Here is a 25,893-nt window from a genome sequence, read left to right on the forward strand (position 1 = left end):
CAGGTGTTTTGTTTATTGTTTTTTTTATTGGGGTGCCCTCCAAAAAAAATTATACAGCGTTCTGTCTTATGTCTGTCTCATGTGCATAGGGTCCCTCATGATTATTGTTGTTTGTATTCAAGCAGTTTTAATAGAACCTTATAAAAATTCTTAAAATCGTAACCTATTGCTGTTCTGCATGAAGAAACTATCACAACTTCTTGGGACATTGCTTTCACTTTGCACTTTCGTTTTTAAAATCCGTGTGAATGACACGCTTTATCAACGATTCTACTGTAACTTGATAATTTCTTGTTTTTCTAGGCAACTGATGTTTCGTAAATAACTGGAAACAAATATTGTAAAACGGTTATAGTATACTTATCAACAAATAAACGTTTCTAATTGATAGATATTGTGTATTTACTTCAATTCGAGTATAATTAGCTTCTGTTATAAAATGAATATACACTTTACCGAAAAAATATTAAAACACTTGACTGATCACGTAACTTACTTCCTTTCCAAAATCGGTCAAAATGGTGAGGCATTACGCTAGCATATAGCAAATATAAAATCCTTAATCATCCGCTTTCTTGGTTATATTCTGTGCTCCTTTTACTGTTTGTTTAATAAATAAATAACTTAACGTCTACTTTTCAGTTATGTGGAGTTGTTTTGATTTCTAACCTTTTCATTAGAACTCTGATAATCTGTACTGTATACATCATTTCTGCTATCCCAAATAACCATTATTCAGCAAGTGATAATTTATTTTAACTGTTTAATCTTCACATCTTAGCTAGAGCAAGGATAAGCTGATGATGATGATGACGTTTTATTTGATTATGAACTTGTTCGAAATATTGTTAAAATAGAATTGCCTTGTATGTCAGTTCTTGCTAATATTTAAACTGTATTTGATGTACACATTATACTAGCTGATTTGTGATTTCTGATAAAGGCTGTTTGTGTGCCTGCAATTATCAAATGAGGTATTTCAATCTGCAAATAACCATACAATTATGCTGACTATCAAAGTACTGTAGAAATAAACCCTGCAAACATTACATTATGAGGGGTAACCCTTTAATGTCAATTATATCTCTCTTTTATAAGGGGTATATTTCAAGTACCAAAAAATATTTCAAATTGATTTAAGGCATAAATATGAAACTAAGTAAATGACATTCTATATTTTTTCAGGTCAACGTACCCAAACAAAGACGTACCTTCTGTAAAAGTACGGAGTGCAGAAAGCACACCTTACACAAAGTTACACAGTACAAGGCTGGAAAAGCCTCGTTATATGCACAAGGTATTTATTTAAAAAAAAATGCATTTGCAAGTTCACTTGCAAAAATGCACTGTGATTATCAATATTTCTTTCACAGGCCTACAAACCCTTGCACATTTCATGTGTCAGAGGCATAGAGACTGTTGCCTACATAAGTTGTCAATTTTCGTAAACAATACTAAGCACTGTAAATTGATTGGCATTCTCATACATATTTTAAAGATGCAACCAATAATTTTGACACAGATTCATTTCATAAATCTTACTTGTTTGAAAGTTAACTACAATGTAGACTTACATGAACTCAGAAGCAGGAAGGTTGTGCACAACTAATAAATCATTTTGTTTCATAAAAAAATATTCTCTGTTGAGGTTCCACTTAGGTCAAAATATAGGACACTATAGAAATATCTAAACTTTGCCTGGATTTTTCAACCTATAATGAATAAAGTCTTAAACAATTGGAACATATGTTCATTTAAACATACTTAACATATATATATACACTGTGAAACTAGTAAATAAACTTAATGTAAAAAAAACTAATAATTTCTAGTAGTGGCAGCCTGGAAGTCTTGATAGCAGTCTTCACGATGAACTTTTAAATCTACAGGCCCTGAGCTTGAGTTTTGATTTTTTTTAAGTAAGATTCTGTTGGCCTGTAGATATGATTTTTACAGTCCTGAGAGCGATTCTACAAGCCTGGGCTGCCAATCAGCATGAAGACTAATGGGCACCTGCCCTTCAACAAACTTAAATATGTAGATTAGGCCACACCAATTTGATTCCTTGTTCGACGGACCCGCCCGCACCTATTTTTTTCAAAACAGAATTTTTTTTATTTTTTTTATATTCCCGCATCCGGAAATGTAATCATGTCCATTTTCCGCACCGTTTTTTTTTGTAAATATTCTAAAAAGATATCAACATCTATTTTTAAAATCAGTCTAACCTTTAACGATTTTAAACATAGAAGCACCTCAACACACTGTGTAAATATCTGTGAGAATATTTGTTTTAGCATGAAACCTATTTATCCAAAGTGGGAGTGCTCCGATATAAATTTTGAACAGCAGAAATACCTTTTAAGAACAAAAAATGGTTTCTTTCCCCCTTACTTAAATTCCCTATCAACAAATGTTCGTTGTTAGAATAAAGTACAAAGAATTTCTGAAGGATTTGCCTTCAACTGCAATTATATTGTATGCTGGCGAAACAAAACTATCCATAGCCGCTGCATGTTTATGCACCTGGCCTGATTAATTCAGGGGCCTGTCGTTCAGCAATGTTTGTTGATGTTGTTCGATCATTGGTACATGTATTTTCCTGTTCGGATATATAAATTAGATTGTTGGTTTTCCTGTACGAATTGTGTACCCTAATAAATTTTGGGTCCTTTTTAGCTTGCTGTTTGGTCTGTATCAAAGCCCTGTGTAAAAGGCTGTACTTTGACCTGTGTTTGCTATTATCACAGGGGTGTGGAAATATTTGTTGTGAGCACTTGTCCCCGGGCAAGTGAAACCTAAAATTTTACTTGTCCGGAAAAAAAATTACTTGCCCTGATGATCCCAATAAATATTGAAGTATTTCTTGTTAGCTATATATGATTCTTACTTAGCACTGTTGTGCATCACAAACAAATGAAATCTATTTGTTTATATGTGTAAAAAATTAGGAAAGTAGGAAATGGGTTGACATCAATGGGACAGACACCTAACAGCAAACCAACCAATGGAATGACATGTAAACATGGTAAAGGACAATTTTGCAGCAGTTTGAATAAAAATTGTAGCCAGTAGGTGCATATACTAAATTTGAGGACAGTGATTGAAGAAATGTAAACTAAATAATAGATAAACTATTGGTTTTGTGGTGTTTCTCTCAACTGACACACTTGTTTTTTTCTTGATTATTTATTATTGTAAATTTTGATGGACAATTAAAGCTTCCCTTTTATTTTCCACTTTGACATCAAATAATGTTGACCTTTCATCTATAAATAAGACTTCATCTATAAATAAGACAAAAACTTAATTTATTTTCCGAATTTCCATAGATAGCCAGGGGCAATCTGATATCCACGATGTCTGAAATTCTCGCTTTTTTTTTAAATACTCTTGTGTGCTCCATTTGCATTTAAGGTTTTCTACTCGACTCATGACTCCTTTTTGTCTTGCTTGCCCACCTTTTTTATTAAGTATTTATCAATCTGAATCTCGATACAAAATTTAAAGAAATGACTTCCGGTAAATGATGGATAAAACCTAATCGACAATCCCAGGTCAATGGACAAAGCCAATGCAATGTAACGCGAATCAGGTTCGCATACTTATTTTTATTTATTTTGGTAATCGATCTATTTCAGGTATCATGTAATATTTATCGTCATGAACATTGATGTTTTTACTTGCTGAACATTGGTTTCTTTTACATAAATTAAACTTCTTTATACGTTTTGAAATTAATTTTATGTTTTTGTTGGATTTGAACTTTGTCTTGTATATTTTTTTACTTGTCCACGGGCAACCAAGACAAAAATAATTACTCGTCCGGTTGTTCAAATGTACGAGTCGGGCGAGTCAGGCATAGCATTTCCACACCCCTGTATCAGGTTGAGAACAACCCACCCTCAAACAAGGGGTCATTTTACTGATGTAGAAAGAAAATAGAAATACCAACATGACCAAGGATTTGTTTAGTTCTTATATACAAAACCTTTGAAAACTTAGAATTTTGTACTCAAAAAGAGGAGAGTTACATCATATTTTAAACAACTTTTTCTAAAAGAGGAGTCCACTTATTTTGAATAATTATTAAACTGTTAAAGTAAATGTGTTAACATGGTTAAAGTCCAGGAATTTTACAAAAAATCTTGGACATGTTTTGACCATTTTATACCAGATAGATATATAGTTCTTTGAGAAAATATGAACCCTTTTGTACAAACAAATATATTAAAACTTATATTGATCCCTCATAAAACATGTAAAAGGAATAAATTTATAAGGGTTGCCCCCAAACTGAATATGACTTGGATGGAGAATTGTCTCATTGTCATACATAGACCAGTTTTAATTATTTCTTGGTGAATAGGGAAACAATTCTTCAGAAATTAAAGAAATGTCAAAGCGCAAGTGATATATCAAGTTTTAATATTGTCAAAACCTACTTTTCCATGTTTACAAAAAAAAAATTATAACCGCTCGCCTCTACTTTTCAAGCTTCGCCACAAAAATTTGCAAATTGAATATTTTTTTATTAAAATTTTCAAATCGCTCGTTCGCCCCAAATTTTGGAGTCCAAAAATCCGTAGAACAAGAAATTAAATTGGTGTTCATATTTCATATTTAAAAATATTTATACATGACTTCTGATAATTTTCATAATTCATTTATTTTCTTAAAAGGAAAAAGGAGATACGACAGAAAACAAAGTGGGTACGGTGGACAAACCAAGCCTATTTTCAGAAAAAAGGTAATTTAAAATATCAAAGAATATACAAATATAAATGGCATATGTCAGAGATTCAGAGAAATTGCAGACTTCCATTTAGATCAACAACAAAAAAGAAAGCATGGTATAAATAGAGTCATATAGGTAATATGACAGAAAACCATTAACACCAACAATTAGACATCCGAGGTAAATTCAAGCAAAATTCAAGAGAGATACAATGTAAGATCTATAAGGTACTTTCTAGTTATTTCCTTAGACATGTGAAAAGTTCATCTAAGTTTTATGCTAAAGTGTTGATTATTATATTCCAGATAGATGAAGATAAGAAATTTAGGCGAAATATTTAAAATTTGAGAAAATCAACTGGATTTTAACCAAATTAAGGACCAGAAAACAACTAAATATTCAAGTTAGACATGTATAATGTCTTACAAACATTATTTTAAAAGATATTTTTTGTCTATGTATGCACTCTGTTTTCTGTCCAATAATCAATGGAAATGAGTACTATTTGTGACTTCATGTATAACATGCATGCAAGTAAATTTTCAACAGTTTTTTTCTAGTCCCACAGTATTAAATAGTGTAGGAAAAGTTATGATTCATTGTGATATTGGTCTATGAATCCTTATTTGTAATTTAAACTAGTAAAAATGGGCCATTTTAGGTTTAAGGGCATATTAGAATATACTCCTTTTATAATTATATCAAACTGCTTTCCATAAAAGATTATGATTTATTTAAATAATTAACAGGTTTATAACTGGATGTTAATGATTAGCTTGGTTAAAAAAGGAGTCTATTTTGTTTGATTTTATTGTAGGCCAAAACAACAAAGAAAATCACCTTGAGAATGGAATGTACTGGCTGTAAACACAGAAAACAGATTTCCATCAAGAGGTGCAAACACTTTGAATTAGGAGGTGAAAAGAAGAGAAAGGTTAGTGTTGTTATTACCAAAGAGGAAGTGTCAGATGCAATAAGTCTACATTATGACCCATCTATCTTTTTAGTATGTCAAATATAGCAATTATTAAATCAGAAAAGATGATTGGCAGAAAAAAACTAGTTTATGTCCATTGCCCATGAAATCACTGAGTATTGCATTTCAATATACTTTAAACAAAATTGTTTGCATTAATACATGTATTTCAATCAAATATAATTCTTTCTAGCCAACTTTGCTGTTGTTTATTTCTGAAATTATCTGATTATCTTGATATAGTAACGAAAGGGAAGATCGGTTTCATAGATATTCATCGATTTAAATTCTTAATTTCTCTATTTGCAAATTCAAAGTTAGACTCATATTACCTTGTTTAATTTAAAAATTATATATATAAAAAGAAGATGTGGTATGATTGCAAATGAGAAAACTCTCCACAAGAGACCACAACGACACACAAATTAACAACTATAGGTCACAGTATGGCCTTCAACAATGAGCTAAGCCCATACCACATAGTCGGCTATAAAAGGCCCCAGAATAACAATGTAAAATTATTCAAACGAGAAAACTTATGGCCTTATTTATGTACTTAAATGTTGAATTCAACATGTTAATGTTAACCTAAATTGTGTATATGTACATGTATGTTTTAAAATCACCATTTAGATATGCTCAGAACCAAATATTTTGGGAAATCCAAAACACTTGTGTTATTTGTATTTCAAATCTTAACATACAATTGTCAATTGAGCTTCTATGATTGTGTTAATTTTTATGAAACTAATTTTTTTTTTTTCTGTATTTACAGGGACAGATGATCATGTTCTAGAGTACAGATCCTTGTGTATAAATAAAGAAAAAAAGAAATATTGTGTACACTTCTTTCAAATGGCCTCTTCAATAAAAAAAAAACCCAACTTTGTTTGCGAAAGGCACAATTAAAAAAAAAACTTTCAGCAACACGAGGCTCAATGACGAGAAAAATTATTAGAACAAAACCATAGGTCATTAGTCAAAGGTTATGAACCATGTACACAATGCTTATTACCACCACACACAGATCAAGTTTGAATTTAAGTAGCATCACTTTCATCGTTCTAAGAGTTGTGTTCCTTCATAAATGAGAAATGTGCTGAATTGGCCATTTCCACTCTTATTTCTTGTGTTTAAATATTTTAGATGTTTGTGAATAGATACTCATAATATCTATACAATGAGACATACTCAGGACACTGGTTATTGTAGCATCTGTGATGCTTTCCCAGTATTGAAAACATAAGAACCACAATACTGATTTTGTTGTTGTATTATAAAACTATTAGTAAAAAGATTGATATTTCAGAGGGTTGTAGACTTTACACTCTATTCCTTATATACAGATACCTTATCTTCAAAGTTACCTTCTGATATATGCAGATGAGATTGTCTAAATAAAATTGAGAATGGAAATGGGGAATGTGTCAAAGAGAGAACAACCCGACCATAGAGCAGACAACAGCCGAAGGTCAACAAGAGGTCTTCAATGCAGCGGGAAATTCCCTTTGGAAGCGTCCTTCAGCTGGCCCCTAAATAAATATATATACAAGTTCAGTGATAATGAACCCCATACTTAACTCCAAATTGACAAGAAACTAAAATTAAAAATAATACAAGACTGACAAAGGCCAGAGGCTCCTGACTTAGGATTTGGATATCAGTCCGACCGGTTCCATTGACCCTACCTCGTTTCATGGATCAAAGCTCTAGTTTCATCAATAGGTCTGTCAATGCGCAAGTATCTCCTTTACCTCATTTTCATGGTTCATTGGTCACTTAAATGTCAGAAGATTGATGCTCTGAAGCATTAGGTTTAGTGTATTTTTAAAAAAAAATGTAGTATGCAACAACTCAAGAGACCAAATGACAGAGAATTGACAGCTATAGGTCACCAAATGGTGCAACTAACCTGGGGCAGTGGTGTAATCGTGCACCTTAAAAAGAACAGACTAAAAATCAATTGTAAAGGCTTAACTCATCAGAAGGATAGTAATACATGTAACAAAAACGTGGATGTGACTGGGTTCTTGCATATCCCAACAACAAAAAGACTTGAGTACAAATCGCTAGTTCAAAGCCAATAACAACTATTATAACAAAAAATCATGTATCTATGACTAAATGTCTGACTGGCTTCGAATTATTTTGATATTGTTAAATATAGCATACTTACAGTAAATAAAACTTGACGGTCAATTAAGCAGGAGAGAAATGTCTGTTTATGTGCTCGGGTGGTTACAACATGCATTTAGCCCTCGCATAACTATGAAAATAAGAGGTACAATTCGAAGCTAGAAGGTTGTGTTGCACAGGATCTCTACCAATTGTACTATATTTATAGAAATAGCATCAAATAAGAATATCAAGATTTCAGAAGTGTAGTAGAAAATATGCCATTCAAATCATAATCGACCTATTGAAAAGAGGGTGGTAGCTTATAAAACTGCTATTGATTTCAAAGCAAGATAAAATGTTGTGTTTGGTTTCCCTTATCAAGAGGATACTGAATGGCAATTTTTATACGACGGTTGTATATTGCTATCACACTGTCGGCTTCGTATAAAGACACTTAGTTTATAACCTCAAAGGGAAGGCTGGGATCGATTTTGGGGGTTGTGGTCCTAACAGTTTAGGAATATGGGGCCCAAATAAGCATTTTTCTGGTTTCCAGACAATATTTTATGGAATGGTGTATGGATCTCTCTGAAATTATACCACTAAGTTCCATACCAGAAAGGGATGGTTATGATTAGCTTTGGGGGTTATGTCTCAAACTGTTTAGGAATGAGGTGCAGAAAATGGCGAAAACAAGGGTGTCCTGGTTAATGAACAATTACTTTTAATGAACATTTGGACTACACTGCTTTTAAATTATTGAATGGGTAATTATGGTTGTAAATTCCATTGGGAATTTGAATTGAGATTTTGACCATATCTTGAGGGAAAGATTTAATTTTTTTTAATTTTGGCGACAAAAAAAAAAACCAGTTTGGTCAGCTTAGTGTTGTGCACAAAACAAAAAAGGGGGGTAAACATTTTAAAATTAATTTTTGGGGGGTTAGGGAGGTCTATTTGCAACAGCATGGTGTTTTGCACAAAAGAAAAAAAATATATAAATTCAAATCATGTAACCAATTCTAAGTTCTTTGACTACAGTTATTCTGTGTCAGAAACTTATTATGAGTCAAATACTTAATTACAATCCAAATTCAGACCTGTATCAACTTCGAATATACCATGTTTGGTCCAACTGTTCAGGGTTAGCCCACTGTATCAAGCTGCGCTTGGCGACGCAATTTATTTTTAACTGCAATCCGGACAACAATGTACAATTTAAGGGTGTGATTACAATAACCTGCTGTGAACTAAGCCATCGAAATATAATACTTCATGTGATTTTAGAAAAAAATATCTGAAACTTTAATAAAATTCATATATGTTACTTTTCAAGTTTATTTTTTGTTGTTCATTTCTGTTTATGAAGATAAATAATAAGCGACATACCGCATTAGGCAGGAGTATTCGAATATGAGATCTTTCAGAATAGTTTTAAAAAGATCTTCGATGTCGATGTTAAGCTGCTTATTTGTAGAAAGGAACCAACTTTTAAATCGATTATCAAATGATCTCAAATGTATAGCGTGTTTATGCATACAACATCTGAACTTAGCTTGAAATACTTTTCTCAAGTAAGATAGTTCATAAAATAGGTCCTCCGTATATTGATAAAACTACGTTTATCATATCGTATTTATTATTGCACAATCAGACACCAACATCCTAGTCAACTGGCCGAAATGGTGAGTACATGCGTATATTATTAATCTAGTAAGGTTTTTGATATAATTAAAATTGTATAATGATATAATTAAAATTGTATAATGATATAATTAAAATTGTATAATGATATAATTAAAATTGCATATTAAGATTTTATGGCTGAATCTTAGTGATTTAATATGCAACCCTGCATCCTCTCCAGCTGTTCATTGTTTTAAGTTGACAATATTTAAAACAACATTTCGACTTTTAGATTTGTGACAAAAAAATGCATCACTTGGAGTTATTCAGTTTATAAATTTAATGGGCTATACTTTATTTTTTGAAAGAAAATTGTCAACTCAATACATTTTTCAAATAATTATTGAAAGAATTAATTTTCTTAAATTTAGAACTCTGTTATTTTCGGACTTCGTTTCTTTTACGAATCACAGCTATAGTCTTAAAGCAAATGTTCTTATTCAAATAAATATTTCAAAACACACACTCCTTTATTTAGATACTTAAATCTGTCTGAGCAATCTTGTAACAGAATCATTCTTTCAATGATCTTCAATGTAAGGAGCTGGACCAGCTAGCCGCTATGACGAACCAAAAAAAAAATGAAACCCATGGCACATGATTAAAACGTTTATGAATTTTTGGCTTGTGAAGTATTTTCTTCATTTAAAAAATCATATTAAAATCGGTATCAGATACATGTATACATGTTTAGCCCGCCGCATTTTTGCGACTGTCGGGGCCCAAGCCAGGAGCCTATGGCCTTTGTTAGTCTTGTATTATTTTAATTCAAGTTTCTTGTGTACAATTTGGAAATTAGTATGGCGTTCATTATCACTGAACTATAGTATATATTTGTTCAGGGGCCAGCTGAAGGACGTCTCCGGGTGCGGTAATTTCTCGCTACATTGAAGACATGTTGGTGACCATCTGCTGTTGTTTTTTTCTATGGTCGGGTTGTTGTCTCTTTGACACATTCTCAAATTCTATTGTCAATTTTATCAAAAGTGCATCACTACAATCTGTTGGATACAACTTTTGCGCCCGAAAAAAAACCAGTATTGCATTTGTTGTAAAAAAGGGGTTGCATTCACGAAAATATCATCTTTTGCTTTTCAAGGCCATATATTGTTAAAGTAATAATAATCATCAAATTAAACGTTAGTTTCGTCGGCAAAAAGTAAAAGCACAAAAATACTGAACTCCGAGAAAAATTCAAAACGGAAAGTCCCTGATCAAATGGCAAAATCAAAAGCTCAAACACACCAAACGAATGGATAAAAACTGTTATACTTCTGACTTGTACAGTCATTTTTCTATGCAGAAAATGATGGATTGTACCTTGTTTTATAGCTAGAGCTAAACCTCTCAATTATATTACAGTCGCAAAACATTCCATTACATTGACAACGATATTAAAAAAACAAACAAAAAACCCAGACATAATAGATAAAAATGTCAAAAATACAGCAGTCAACATTGTGTTATAATCTTAATCATTTAAAAAAACAAATACAAATAGAATCATATTAAAAACAGTGTGGTCCTGGCCATTGATTGACGACCTAATGCGGGGTTCACACATTGCCGATTATTGCTCCCGTTTGAGATCAGACAGAAATACGACACGAAAAGTGAAAAAGTCGGATTAGTATCCTCAATTATCTGGAATGTCCTATCATTGTCTGAACACAGTCGTTTTAGTTCGTAACAGATTCTTACGGGTCGGGAAGGGTCCGAATAGTTCGGCAAAGCACCCCGACAGTTAGGTGCGTCCCGTAACATTCGGGACAACTCAGCCGATTTTGTCTAGTCGGATTACAATCGTGGCTATGTCGTGACAGATTCTGCCGAATCGGATCGAATTCCGAACAATGTCTTGTGTATTCTGGACGGTGTCTTGTGGAACGGGAATGATCTGGAGTAATTTTTCATAGTTGTTTTTCTGCCGATTGAGTCCAGATTGCATCCAGATCTTGTGGATTGCGAACCGTTTTTTGCCGAAACCGTTCCGAAACAGTCCCGTTATTAATACGAAATTAATCAATGATACCCACGTCAGAGTCCCGATAATTACAGAATACAATACGACTGAGACCAGACAAAGCCGTTTGCAATGCGATAGAGCGGATCGTGATAGGATTACGTTCCGTCAGTACCTGATCATCCCGAATTATGCCGACAGTTTTCTAACGGATATCTTCCGTCAGCGTCGGTTCACTGTCTTGTCACTGTCTGATCTCTGTCGGATTACGTTCGGTAAGGTCGGAACGAAGTCGTGACATACTCGGTCGAATTTTACCTGGCGAAAATTACAAATCGGGTTAGAAGCGGCTTCAGAACGGGATTATCGGTACTTATTCGCCTAGAAACGGTTGAGCAGCGGTCCAACGATTTACAGAAAAGAGCGACGATTTACAGAAAAGAACCGAAAAGGACCGAAAAGGACCAAAAAGAACCGAAAAGGACCGAAAAGAACCGAAAGGAGCATGTAGTAAACCTCTACAAACTTTACGATGTTCTTGATTCATTTCAATTTGTTTATTCAATTTACGGTATAAAACGATGAGAATAAAAGGAGAATAATCAATTAAAAAAAATACATCATTATCTATATCTCTTGTTATAATAAAACACCCATGCAACCACGCATCCCATATTGCTGATAGGACCCGACACAAATATCAATTTCGTGTTTCGGTAGTTAAGCTTGGGATGGTCAATTTAAGATGCATTATTTGAATATAATCAAATATGAAAATTATTCATATTTATATTGATATATTTATATTTTTATTCTTCTTCTTTATATCTAGTTATTATGACAGATCTACCATCATCAGGGGTCCAACTGTCAATTTAATGTTAAAGTCTTTAACTTTGATCTACTAAGCATATCTCCAATACTTTTATGTTTGCTATACGCAACTATTGGTGCTGCATTGAATATTTGTGCACAGTCTTCATCGAACTGTAATAACTGCCAGTGTTTCATTATACGTTTCTTTATTTTACGTATATATGGATTATATTTAGTTATTAAAACTAACGGAATACTTTGCTTCTCTTTAGATTTGTTTTGTTGTAATAAATCAGTACGGTCAATTGCTAAAGCATCAGTAATACTATCATCTATTTCCACGTTATCATAACCCCTATCTAATAATTTCACTTTGAAATTAGTTAGATTGTTTATTAATTTGTTATGGTCACTTGTATTTCTAATTTGCCGTATTGCTTCACCTTTAATAAATCCTCTGAATACATGCTGTGAGTGACAGCTATTTCTGTGCAGAAACAGATAAGAATTTGTTTCTTTAAAATGTATTTCGAGGTCAAGAATGCCATATGTTGTAAATCTTTGACCTTTAATTACATCAACATCCAAGAACGACATTTTATCGTTTTTGATTTCATAGGTGAACTTTAATAAGGGGTTATAATCATTTGCTAGACGAAAAAAATCTGTAATTTCATCTGATGTTCCATCATATATTATGAATCCATCGTCTCTATATCTGCCATGATAGAATATTTTGTCTTTATATTGAAATGCAGAAATAATTTCATTCATTATTTCAAACATAAGAATGTCACAGATTTCCGGTGACGGAACTGCACCAATTGCCGTACCTATTATTTGTTTGTAAATTTTCCCATCAAATTCAAATACATTGTTTTCTAAAATGATTCTCATCAAATGTATTAATACATTGACTGGCGGAGCATTGACCTTGAAGTTCGATTTGTCAAAACTGTCATATGCTCGTTCAACTGCACGCAATAATGCTTCTTGAGGTAGATTTGTAAACATCTGTGTTATATCTGGCAGTTATTACAGTTCGATGAAGACTGTGCACAAATATTCAATGCAGCACCAATAGTTGCGTATAGCAAACATAAAAGTATTGGAGATATGCTTAGTAGATCAAAGTTAAATACTTTAACATTAAATTGACAGTTGGACCCCTGATGATGGTAGATCTGTCATAATAACTAGATATAAAGAAGAAGAATAAAAATATAAATATATCAATATAAATATGAATAATTTTCATATTGATTATATTCAAATAATGCATCTTAAATTGACCATCCCAAGCTTAACTACCGAAACACGAAATTGATATTTGTGTCGGGTCCTATCAGCAATATGGGATGCGTGGTTGCATGGGTGTTTTATTATAACAAAACATTGAGATCTATATATATACTGAGACTGAGACTACTATGTGTTAAAGTAGTATCAGCTATATATTATAAATTTTGTGCACTATACAGTCATTTCATTTCGTCTTTCAGGAAATATAAATAAATAAAAAGCGCATCCGCTTTCGGTATTCCTTCAGATAGGCATCCGACCCTGAGACAACTATAACATATAGTAGTCTCAGACTGACCCTACCTGTATTTTTCACATCAGTGTACAGTAAGTTATTTTATAGTCCAGTCGCAGCATAAGGTTTCAAAACCTAATAATAAACTTTTTGGAAAAATATATTTTCATTTATAACAGACTTGAATAATTTGCAATTTGCTAATTTTCTTCGATTACCAAAAATGTCGATCTCCTTTTCGGTTCTTTTCGGTTCTTTTCGGTTCTTTTTGGTCCTTTTCGGTCCTTTTCGGTTCTTTTCTGTAAATCGTCGCTCTTTTCTGTAAGTCGTCGAACCCTTGAATATCGTCGCTTCCTGAACACTATCTGATTGTTGTCGTGATCAAATTATTTTTTTTTACAAATTTTGATTTAAGATTGAATTTCCATCCACGATTCACAGGATCTTGATCAGACTTTTGAAAAATTTAAATCGGGAATGGTCCTATCGAGGACGGTAGTAAAAATCGTGAATGTGTGACCCCAGCTTAAATGATCCCATTGACTGGGACAGAATAGGTGAACGTTTGTCGGTAACAATCACTGCTCACTATGTACTTGATACTGAATCTGTTGGGTCACCAAAGGTTCTCAACACCTAAATAAAGCAATTCGAAAAACGAATCCGGAATAATACGATGTGTTGATTGATATCAATAATATAAATCAAAACATAAAGGTTATTCCTGAATAATTTTTCGAATTATTTTATTATTAAAGGCGTTAAGAACCTTTGGTGACCCCACAGTTTAAATTCTATAATAAGTAAGAAGTGAGCAATGGTCGTTACAGACAAACGTTCACCTAATCTGTCCCAGTCAATGGGATAATTTAGGTCGTCAATCAATGGCCAGGACCACACTGTTTTGAATATGATTCTATGTATCAAAGAAGCACAAAATATCACAGAGACCAAACATATTAGCAAAAATTAAAGACAAGAATGCACAAATTTACCATAGTACAATAACATAATGACGGGATGTATAAGTACAGAGCCACGTCATATATATGTAACAAAGAAACATAAGAAGGCATAGAGACAATGCACGTAGCAAAAATGAAAGACAAGCAATAAACAAGTTTCGGAAGTAACACCAAATGGCATATAGACAAAGCACATTAGCGACAAAAGACTCATCAGTGAAACTAAAAAAAAAGGAATATTCACAATAATAAAACTCATCAAATCTACCCGGCTTATAAATTTATACTTTAGACACGCGTTTCGTCTACAATAGACTCATCAGTGAAACTCAATAAAAAAAAAGTCGAAAACTCACAATAAAAAATACTCTTCACGCACAAGCTACATATGCTATATATCATATTGTATATGCTATGATTTAAAGTATGTTCCTCAAAAAATTGCAGAAATTAAAAACTTTGATTTTCTATACTTAAAGGTTAATGTTCCAAAAGCAAGACGTACTTTCTGTAAAAGTAAGGGATGTAGAAAGCACACCTTACACAAGGTTACCCAATACAAAAAGGGTAAAGCGTCTTTATATGCGGCAGGTAAGTTTTCTCAGAATTTGAACACTTTTACTACGTATTTTCTTTTTCCAAATGAAATTGAAAACTTCATTGTTGAGTGTCTTTGCACGGCGGTTTACAAAAATGTGTGCATCATTGGTTAACATATCTTTTTCAAAGATTTACAACAATAATAAGGTTTTTTTAAGAAAAAAGAAAGAAAAGTCTTATATTTATACTATCCACATAGCAAGGAGGGTATATTATATAACCTCCTTGTTCAAGGCAACCAGAACGTTCATGCATGTACGAGACTTTGCAGGATGTTTACAAGGTGATTAATAACAGGCAAATATTTCAGAAAAATGGACGATTAAACTAAAGAATATAGAATAATGGGTTACGAAAATAAAATTTTATAGAATAATGAAAAAAATGGCAAAAGATATACAAAACAGATCTAAAAAGTTAAAGGACACCGGCCACTTCAAACAATCATGTGTAAAATAAAACCTTTATAGTTAATAAAATCGATATCTTCATGTTGTTATGTGTATTTCTTATCAGGGAATGTGATAATCAGTAATGTATACACAGATGGCCTTGATCGCCCTTGTATGCATATTTTCAGACATGATAACGAGGCTCACGGCTATGACATCACTTGTGTTACCAGCTGTATATTCTCAGTGGTAATACTATATAGATAATACAGAAATTCCATGAGTATAGGGTTCCATTCATGTCTCATATTACATCCATGTTTTAGTTTTATGTAATACAAATCTTCACGTAGTAGAATTATTTAAAAGTAAGAAGTAATTATTTTTTTATTTCGTAAATATAAGTGTAAATATGCCGTATTGTGTGGTTTACGGTTGCAATAGCAATTCTCAATGTGACAAAAATATATATTGGTTTACTTTTCCGAAAGATTCTCAGAGAAATCGTTCTTGGGTTCACTATTGTAAACGACAGGACTTTACACCGTCTAAGCACAGCAGAATTTGTTCTAAACATTTTACCCTAAATCAGTATAGCAGGCACCCTGAAAGACTTTCAGAATTGGGATATCCGGGTGCAAAGGCAGCTCTAAAAGATGACGCCATGCCCGACATTCCTGTAGTTGTAGATGCAGAAAAAGGACCATCTTCTCCTAAAAAGCCTAGGTCGGCCTTCGAAAAAAGACAGAAACGTCAGGTACAATTGATTCTCTTTATTATCCATTGAAACTTTTGTGAAAAATATGTTTTTGGTTTTATCTGTATGGTTTTAATTATTATTATTTATTATATTTGTATATCTTTCTTCCCGTTTTGGTTCAAGTAAAAATTGTCAAAGCATTTATTTTATTTACATGAAAAGGTATATACATCCATTTACATTATATAACGATCCAATAAAACATTATCAAAGTCATACTAAAATGTTCAGGACTTCTGGGATTTATATTTTTCTCGTAAACTTTTTTTTTCTGAAATCAGTCGCTTGTAGAAGAAGTCCGTATATTGACATTCTAAATCTATTATAAAATAAAATAAACGAGTAAAGGTTTCGTGAGTCTAACTAAAGAAAACAAATTCAATTCCACAGGAAATCTACGACCCGGTCCTTTCCCGAATACAACGACCAAAAAGGTGAATTATACATGTATAATTTATTGATGAAAGCAATTTTTAAAATAAAAATTTAATTTTACTATAGGTTCTTCAAGAGGCCTTTAATGAATCATTAGATAAGTCCGTCGACTCCATTGACACTGAAACTGAATCGCCACCCGCAGCTGACAGTATGGAGATTCAGGAAGAGGTAGAAATTCCGGTAGATATACCAAAAACATTTGTGTCAAAATCTTTTAACACCGATTACACAAACATGAAAATACAGAAAAATCAAACAGATCCCATTCCGCAGAGAACTAGAAGAAACCAAACATTAAAACCCAAGAGAAAGTCTAAAGGCATTCAGTGTAACCCTTCAGATATTGATTCAGCAAGTAAAGTCGCCACATCGAAGAACAGAACGATAATCGGAAAAATTACAAGCAGTAGCCTTGCACCGGCAGCGACCGAACAAAACAAGGATGACAATGATGAGAGTGATGATGATGAAGATGATGTAGATGAATATGATAATGATCCGGATTATATTTATAACGAGTCCGAGGAAGAAGATGGAGACGATGAGTATGGATCTGACGATGAGGAAGAAACAAGCAATTACAGAATGGAAGAATGTAATGATCCAGTTGAAGAAAAGTATTACATGGTCTCTGAAACAGCACTATTTCAGTTACTATCAGTATGTAGAGAGTGTAACAATCGATGCATTCCAATTATTGAATTCAGTAGAGGGACAATGATATCTACATCTTCTGTATGTGCTTTTGGACACGTCTACAAGTGGAAATCCCAAAACTGTCATGAAAGACTACCATGGGGAAATCTTTTGCTTGCAAGTGCCATAATGTTTAGCGGGAATAATACAGCAAAGATTGTAAGACTGTTTGATCAAATGAAACTGAAAGGCATTAGTGAACGCTCGGTTAGAAGACTGCAAACAGCATACACATCATGTGCAGTTATCTATGAATTCGACTCCCAGCAAGCAGATCTAATAGCTTCCTTGCAAGGTATGTATATTTCTTCGTAGTGTCACCTCTTTTAATATACTCACATATCTTTTTATTTATTTCCTGGAATACACGTATCTTTTTATTTATTCTTGGAATATGTTTATTTCTATCCTCATTTTCTCCCTCTGTCAAATTAGGTATCTTGTTAATATATATTCTGTACAGAATAATTTTATTGTTAATTATATGAATAAGAGTGTTATAATCTTCACGCATTACCCTTTTTAATATTGCAGGTCCAGATAAACAAGTAGTACTTGGTGGCGACGGAAGGTGCGACAGTCCTGGTTATAGTGCTAAATATGGCAGTTACACTCTGATGGACTTGAACACAAATAAAATATTGGACATTCAGCTTGTTCAGGTTTGCATTAATTAACTCTTGATGGATTTCTCAATTTAAATCTAAATTAGATCTGTATTAAAATGATTACAAATAAATACAGCTTAACATGCATACTACTTAAAATGGATTGATTGTTGCTGTCCAGTGGCAAGTATTTCATGAATATAACCCAAATCTCATTGTTTATATGTATATATATTTCAGATTTAAATAAGATCTGTATAAATGCTTAGAAGGAAATAGTTAAACACACTTACTACAGATTTATCGATGTTGTCCAGTGGCCAGTATTTCATGAATTTCCCCCAAATCTTATTGTTTTCATAAATCATGTTGACAAATAATTTCAGTGTTTGCTTATTTTTTTCAGTCCAATGAAGTTAAGGGGTCAACCCATATGGAATTGGAAGGACTTAAGAGGGGTTTATCTCTTCTTATAGACACTAACCATATTGAAGTCTCAACACTTGTCACAGATAGACATGTTATGATTAAGAAGTTCATGAAGGACAACCATCCAGAAATAAATCATTATTTCGATGTATGGCATATAGCAAAAGGTATTACTCAATTAATTTCATACTAGAACTAATTGTATTATCTTATCAAGTTGTGAATAAATCATATTTTATAAATCTGCAATACTCTTAGGCTGTTGATAAAAAATACATTTCAAAATGTTTTCTTTATTCCATTACTTGCAGGAATATCAAAAAAGTTGGAAACCAGAGCCAAAAAAAAAGACACAGGAGACATAAGACCATGGATAAAGAGCATTGTTAACCATACATATTGGGTGGCTGCATCAAGTGGGGAAGATCAGAACGAAAAAATACACAAATGGACATCAATTTCAAACCACATCATGAATAAACATGTCCATGAGTCTGATGTATTTCCGCAATGTATCCATGGAGAGCTTGAGGAACAAAGAGCTTGGCTTAAACAAGGTAAACAAATATCTTAAGTACAAATGGTTTTCATGTTCTATGAAAAAGGGACACTTGTTGTGTTTCATGGCTTTGTACTATTTTTGAGAAAATGCCTCATCATTTGTAGCCATATATGTTTAAACGTTTGCATCTAGCCCAAATTATCGTTTTAATAAATTATATTTTATTTTAATTTTTAGGTTCCAAATCTCATAAACTTGTTCTGGAAGTAATCGAAAGCAAATACTTGCTAAAAGATTTAAAAAAGCTGTCACCAGTGCACCAGACATATGGCCTCGAGGTGTATCACTCTCTTGTGAACCAGTATGCACCAAAGAACACCCACTTCTTCCAATATGCAATGAAAGCAAGGTAATTGATTGTGTACAATATGTCAAAATAACCTATACCAAACAAATTAATGAAAGGTGTATACCTGTACTGTAATCATGGTCACCACATAGTATACACATAAACTCATCAGTGGCTAATTTTAAACTTTGAAGCAATAAATTAAAAGTTTAGTAGGTTCCTTATCTTAAAATTTGATAATAATTTTGTAATGTTTTTTCTTCTTCTCCAGAATTTATATTGCTGCATTGCATTACAATGAGAATGGAAATAGACAGCAAGCTGTCACAAAAGCAGGCATCCTGAAATGGAAAAAGTCGTACCCTAAAGCAAAAAAAGGAGAGCAATGTGTTGTCAAACCGCAGAAAGTTCAAGCGACCTATGGTAAAATTTCGTTCAACTTTCTGGTTCAATAATAAAACATAAAAAGCAGTAAGCAAGACATTTATTTTGTAATAATGTTGGTTTATTTACAGTATTATGAATCTCTTTTTGTACTATTGGAATCGAAAAAGTTAATATTCTAAAAATGCAGACTGCACATCCAAGTAATGTCATTGCATCTATAAATTTGCACGGTTAATTATGTAAATTAGAGGCTGAGCTATTACATATAGTTTCTATTTGTCTTGTAGATTATGTTGGAGCTCTTCTGAAAAGAACTTTTGACAGACGAAATAACTTATCAAGCATTAAAGAAGCCTTAGAGGACTTTAACATTGTATATCAGAGACTCCCTCCACTAACAGCATCAAACCCTCAATTTGATAAGGAGGAGCTAATAAGACATCGAACAAGTCGTTTTGCTAGAAACTGACATCATTTCTCGTACATTTGTTTAAATATGTTTTGCGATCTTTGTTCCATATAACTCTTCACCATTTGAATTGTATTTACCACAATTTACATCATGTAGTCGAGTGTTTTTATCTTTCAAAGCTCTGTTTGTGGAAACATGAAATTTACCAAGATTTTAACCACAATGATTTTTTTTCAAATGATCATGGCCTGGCATATTTGAATCCAGTAAAGTCCTCAGACGGGAATGCCTCCCTAATTTTTAATACTGCACATGCTGGTATCACCTTTCTTCTTTTTTTGCCAAGTATATGCCAGATCCAACGAGTGAACCGTCTGTAAGCAACATATCTATATAATCTGAAAAAATAGCATATTAAACAAATTATTCATATTCTTTTTACAAAGTGATACAGTGATACTCAAAGCTTGAACAAGGATATTATTTTAACTGATATATCAGTATGCTTAAAAAAGTGATCAAGATGAGAGTTCATATTTTCATGATGATACATGTATATTTTGTATGTTTACTCAGATTTATTTATTTAGCCTTAAGCTTTTTGCAATTCATCATCAGCTTGGTCTTGACTTTTTTTTTATATTGTTTATGATTAAAATTGTAAATAAAAAATGATAGTTGTGAAGTTAAATTTATTTTTAATCATCAATATTAAATTGGACTTACTCATGAATTGGTTCATTGTCGTCTATTGGTCCCTGCCTTTCAACAAAGTCATACAAAGAGACCTCAATGACATGTCTATTTAAACAGTTTCCAGTGAACCCCTCATGATCTGTAATACAATCGAGGTCCTCATCTTCCATTTTTTCTGCAACTGGACCAACTTCCTTGCAACAGAGGCATTCATCCACAGTGGGCATTGCAGCGCAGTGGTTACAGTCACACCTGGGAAATTTATTGTACAACGTACATGTAGATTTGACTATTTTACAATAAATCCTCAGTAAGATCTATTATCATGTAAATTTATAAAAAAAAAACTGTCAAGTAATTCATAAAAAAAAGTTACAATGCATCAATGTGAAAAGAATAGCATGATGCATTTTAACATCAATTCAATATTATTGTGTCAATTGAATATTTTTTTTGAATTAAAACTTATAGTTTCTATGTCTTATTTGACTCTATATGTAGGTAAGGAAGTGTTAAATATGCGACTGTATAGTACTGTAGGCACATGTGTATGATATACATGCCAACCCCCCTTTTTTTGTTGAAGAACAAAAAACGAACGAAAACGTTTACATCTAGGAGGCTTGGTAATGTGAAGTATTTAATCATGTTAGACAGTATTAGACAATCAATCATACCATGCCAAGTTATCCATCCGGCTGTCTTGCAGGTCAGAGGAGTCAGATTCAGCTTCAGAATTTTCCTCAGAGGAGTCCGATTGGTTTTGACTGCTCACTTCGTTTTGTTCAATATGAACAACAGGCTCGAACTGATACGGTTGAATATTATCAACAGCAGTTATAAATGGCTCATCGCCGCTGTCCTGTCCGTCGAAATCCATTGTATACTTTGTTAAATTTTAGTTAGAAATAGTAGGATTCTCGTGGTCTAGCGGATGTAAACAACACAAGTGACGTCACGCACTCCTTCGGGAAGTTGCTTATTAAATGTCGGCAATTATCGGCAATGTCCGGAGAAGGATTATTTCAAGCTGATACAACCTGTTTTTATAGACATACGATATGTGTTACACTCTTATCTACGAAATTAACGATGTTTACATCCCATTACGATTTATTTTACAAATGATTGTTTGAAGTGGCCGGTGTCCTTTAAAGAATACAGAAATGAGAGACCCAATATCTAGACACTTTTGTGTAAGCCTGTCATATAAAACCACCATTCACTTCCTAGGTTTTATAGAATCATTAGAAACCATTCGTAAATTTTAAACGAAACCCCTTATCAAAAACATTGTTGAAAATTAACATTAATTTTGTAACAACACGTTTAGGAAAAAGAAGATATGACAGAAAGCAGAGTGGTTATGGCGGTCAAACAAAACCTGTATTTCGCAAAAAGGTATGGAAATTTTTAAACATTAAAATGTGCTATTGTTGAAGGTCGTACAATGATTTGTAAATCACATTTCCTTGTTTTCTTGTACATAGTTTTTAATTTTCTCAATGTAATAAATACCACATTTCCTAACTTTTATATGAAGTCACACATTCAACGTCTAGGTTTGAACATCATATCTGTCATATAGTTTATTGTTTAGCTTTAACTTGAGGGGACCAAATATTTTTTCAAAATTTAATTTTGCGTTAAAAGCTTAAATATGAGCATAATAAAGTTGTTTCCACGAACATAGTAGTGAGATTTGCTGTATTGCTTAGAATAAACGAAAAAAAGAAAGTTAGAATGTAAATAATTTGATTCGATAGTTTAGAAATGTGAATACCGGTTCCCGTTTTTCCGATAGCATCTACAGGTTCAAATTTAAGAATATAAAGTTGTAGCTAACTTTTTTTTATAATTTAGACCTTCATTAAACATCAAGATGTAGCTTAAATTGCAACTCTACACATTTTGAGAGACCCAATTGGTCGACTTAAAGGATAAATATATTTGATTTTTCTTAAAGTTTGGTTAGAAAATGAAAATTTTAATGGACCATTTTTAGTGACATTTTTTTTAAATTTCCGATCTACCTGAAATGGTTCTAACATTTGATAGATTAATGGAGCCTTCAAGAGCGGAAACGTTTCAAAATCTCAAACTTTGATAGAGATTCGTCCTCTCATGGAATACATAATAGATTTGTTTAAAATTTCACAAACTAGCAAAATCTGCAGATTAAGTAAAATATACATGTATATGTCTTGACACAGTAACATTTCCAAGTAGTTTCTCTGTAGAAAAAGTGGTTCATTATCATGTACAGTATGTTTGGTCCATGCATTTGACGAAATACGACATAATTGGGAATAATTGTATATTTCAGGCAAAAACTACAAAGAAAGTTGTGCTGAGAATGGAATGCTCAGAATGTAAATCAAAGAAACAGATTTCACTCAAAAGATGCAAACATTTTGAACTAGGTGGTGATAAGAAGCGGAAGGTTGGTATCATATTTCTTTGAGAATTTGGAAAAAAGCTCTATAGGCGAAAGATACCTAGGGAAAAGTCAAACTCATAAGTCGAAAATAAACTGACAACGCCATGGATAAAAAGAAAAAGACAAACAGACTAACAGTAGTACGCATTACACAACATAGAAAACTAAAGAATAAGCAACACAAACCCCACTATAAACTGGTGATGATCTAAGGTGCTTCAGAAGTATAAGCAGATCCTGTTCTACATGTGTCACCCGTCATAACAAAATAAAGACTGAGTAATACAAACCCCAGCATAGACTGGGGGTAAACATATTGGGTGCAACGGAAGGGTATGCAGATTCTGCTCCACATGTGGCACCCGTTATAACGATTGTTTCTAAGCATAATGTCATGATTGATAACGATTAAAAAAAAAATCAAAAAGATTAAATTTTGAAAAATATAAAGTTAATAGTATTGTTACCATTTGTTTCACCTTATAGAAATTAATATAGATTCAATACTCAAATCACAAGTCAAAGGTTTTAAAAATTGATATATCATAAACTGTATACATACTTATTTTTATGATTAGAAGATTTGTATCTTACTTTCAGAAACCAGTGAGCCTGGCGATTGAAAAAAATAATCTGGTTTTATACCCTTTGATAATATTAATTAATGAAAAAGTGCTAGTGAGGCCCGCATAGTAGGCGCTCCGATCAATACAGTTGTTAGGTATCTGATTAAATTTATATATGAAAGATTGTTTTCTAAAATATCTCCGAATCTATTAACATATTGCCCTGACCGTTTTCTTTTTCTTTTACAGGGACAGATGATAATGTTTTAAATCACAGAGGAAAATTGTTGGGAATAAATAAACTTGGATTAAATAAAGAAATTGATCTTACATATTATACTTGTTTCTGTAAAAGATATTTTTTGTTTATTTTATTTAAGGTAAAAGTAACTATAATGGTAAGCATCAATTATTATGTAAACTGGTTCAAATACCCATTAGTAAATTACACGATATTTTCAAAGAGTGTAAGACCATCTCATTCTTCAGCCCACTGTATGAATATTCTCGTATAATTACAGCTTTTTGCCACCATAGGCTGTTCCCGCGTATCGACAAACCTGAAGATCATAAACGTCATTTTTTGAAAATTAAATATATTAGCAGAGGTATTGATTTTATCAACTTATCTAGTATATTTAATGACTCTACCGTTCAAAACTTTATACCTCCCTATTTTGAAAATATAAAACCACCTATAATTTCATACACATACAAAAAAAACAGCAGAAGTTTAATTTTTAATTATACGTCGGTTACATCAGACGTGAATATAGATAGTAATACTCCCTTAACTTGAAACTGTGAATCGTCGAAGTTTAGATATGTTCCCTATGGCCATGTTATTACAGGGGACCTCAATATCGTCCAGGACAGAGAGGTTAAAAACTTTTTGAAAAAAGGACCAAAATATCGTCCTCCTTCTAAACTAGATTGGAAAGAGTGTCGTCAAGTCACCAAAGATGCTCTTTCCTCGTTTTGTAAAAAATGGTGTAAACGGGAAAAATCTGATAAGAAATCACTTGATTCTTATTTGAATAAATGTATGAATGTAGTAGATAAGAGAATATCATATTTTGAAAATAATTTAGAAGTAAATAATAGAGTACATAATACACCTATTTCCAGAATGAGAAATAAACTTCAAATACTTTCAAAGCGGTTTGTGTTTGTACCGGCCGTCAAAGCAGCCAACAATGTGGTGGTGGTTTCCCGCAAATACTACACGGACGTTCAAATGAAGATTAAGAATGAAATTTTAAATTCATTTACATTCAAGTCCATCCGCTCCACAGAGAGTCATATAGTAAACAAGCATATCACAACCACATCAAAGCTTAAGGCGTATTGGCTACCTAAACTACACAAAAAACCATTTAAATATCGTTTCATCTCGGCCTCTAGTAAGTGTTCTACAACTAATCTTTCAGTGCTCTTAACTAGTTCATTAACTACTATTAAAGAGCTTATCATAAACTATTGTAATAAAATATATGAACATAGTGGTATAAACCATTTTTGGAGTGTAAACAATTCTTTGGATGTTTTAGATAAATTACGTGCTTTTGATGGTCCTTTTGATTCTGTTTATAGTTTTGATTTTTCTACTCTTTACACTACACTTCCACACTATCTTATTAAACAAAAGTTTTCCTATTTAATTAAATGGTCGTTTGGTTAAGCTGAATGTAGATATATTTGCTGCAACTCATTTAAAGCCTTCTTCTCTAATGAGAAAGGTAAATATGCTAGATATACTTACTGGAGGTGTGATGAGATGATTGAAGCTGTTAATTTTTTCCTTGATGATATTTATGTT

The 25,893-nt window shown here is 32.6% G+C and overlaps 5 protein-coding genes across 5 annotated transcripts in view; 3 read left to right on the plus strand and 2 right to left on the minus strand.

The window, feature by feature from the left end:
- The window catches only part of LOC134687461 (acetyl-CoA acetyltransferase-like), a 36,128-nt gene extending 35,867 nt beyond the window's left edge, over positions 1-261 (minus strand). Inside the window, exon 1 of the mRNA XM_063547781.1 lies at positions 164-261. Coding sequence (XP_063403851.1) covers positions 164-209 — 46 coding nt within the window. The 5' untranslated portion in view covers positions 210-261. The remainder of the gene's footprint in view (positions 1-163) is intronic.
- Positions 262-1,167: 906 nt separating this feature from the next.
- Positions 1,168-6,548, plus strand: LOC134687462 (uncharacterized; the record flags this gene model as incomplete). The annotated part of the gene is made up of 4 exons (XM_063547782.1): positions 1,168-1,297; positions 4,683-4,750; positions 5,556-5,672; positions 6,490-6,548. Coding segments are annotated over 4 exons (336 nt in total), but the record flags the coding sequence as incomplete, so codon positions are not given.
- Positions 6,549-9,379: 2,831 nt separating this feature from the next.
- Positions 9,380-24,431, plus strand: LOC134687465 (uncharacterized). Its single transcript, XM_063547786.1, has 5 exons — positions 9,380-9,517; positions 15,279-15,390; positions 22,402-22,469; positions 23,395-23,511; positions 24,324-24,431. Exons 1-5 carry the CDS (start codon positions 9,515-9,517, stop codon positions 24,342-24,344), a joined length of 321 nt encoding a protein of 106 aa, XP_063403856.1. The 5' UTR covers positions 9,380-9,514; the 3' UTR covers positions 24,345-24,431.
- Positions 16,104-20,429, plus strand: LOC134687463 (uncharacterized). The gene is made up of 8 exons (XM_063547783.1): positions 16,104-16,548; positions 17,053-17,980; positions 18,220-18,347; positions 18,700-18,889; positions 19,034-19,279; positions 19,462-19,633; positions 19,845-19,996; positions 20,248-20,429. Exons 1-8 carry the CDS (start codon positions 16,204-16,206, stop codon positions 20,427-20,429), a joined length of 2,343 nt encoding a protein of 780 aa, XP_063403853.1. The 5' UTR covers positions 16,104-16,203.
- Positions 20,041-22,171, minus strand: LOC134687464 (P2X purinoceptor 7-like). The gene is made up of 3 exons (XM_063547785.1): positions 21,746-22,171; positions 21,099-21,320; positions 20,041-20,770 (listed from the first exon to the last, which is right to left on the minus strand). Exons 1-3 carry the CDS (start codon positions 21,946-21,948, stop codon positions 20,614-20,616), a joined length of 582 nt encoding a protein of 193 aa, XP_063403855.1. The 5' UTR covers positions 21,949-22,171; the 3' UTR covers positions 20,041-20,613.
- Positions 24,432-25,893: the final 1,462 nt, after the last annotated feature.

Source organism: Mytilus trossulus, chromosome 10 (genome assembly GCF_036588685.1).
Source record: "Mytilus trossulus isolate FHL-02 chromosome 10, PNRI_Mtr1.1.1.hap1, whole genome shotgun sequence".
NCBI lineage: Eukaryota > Metazoa > Mollusca > Bivalvia > Mytilida > Mytilidae > Mytilus > Mytilus trossulus.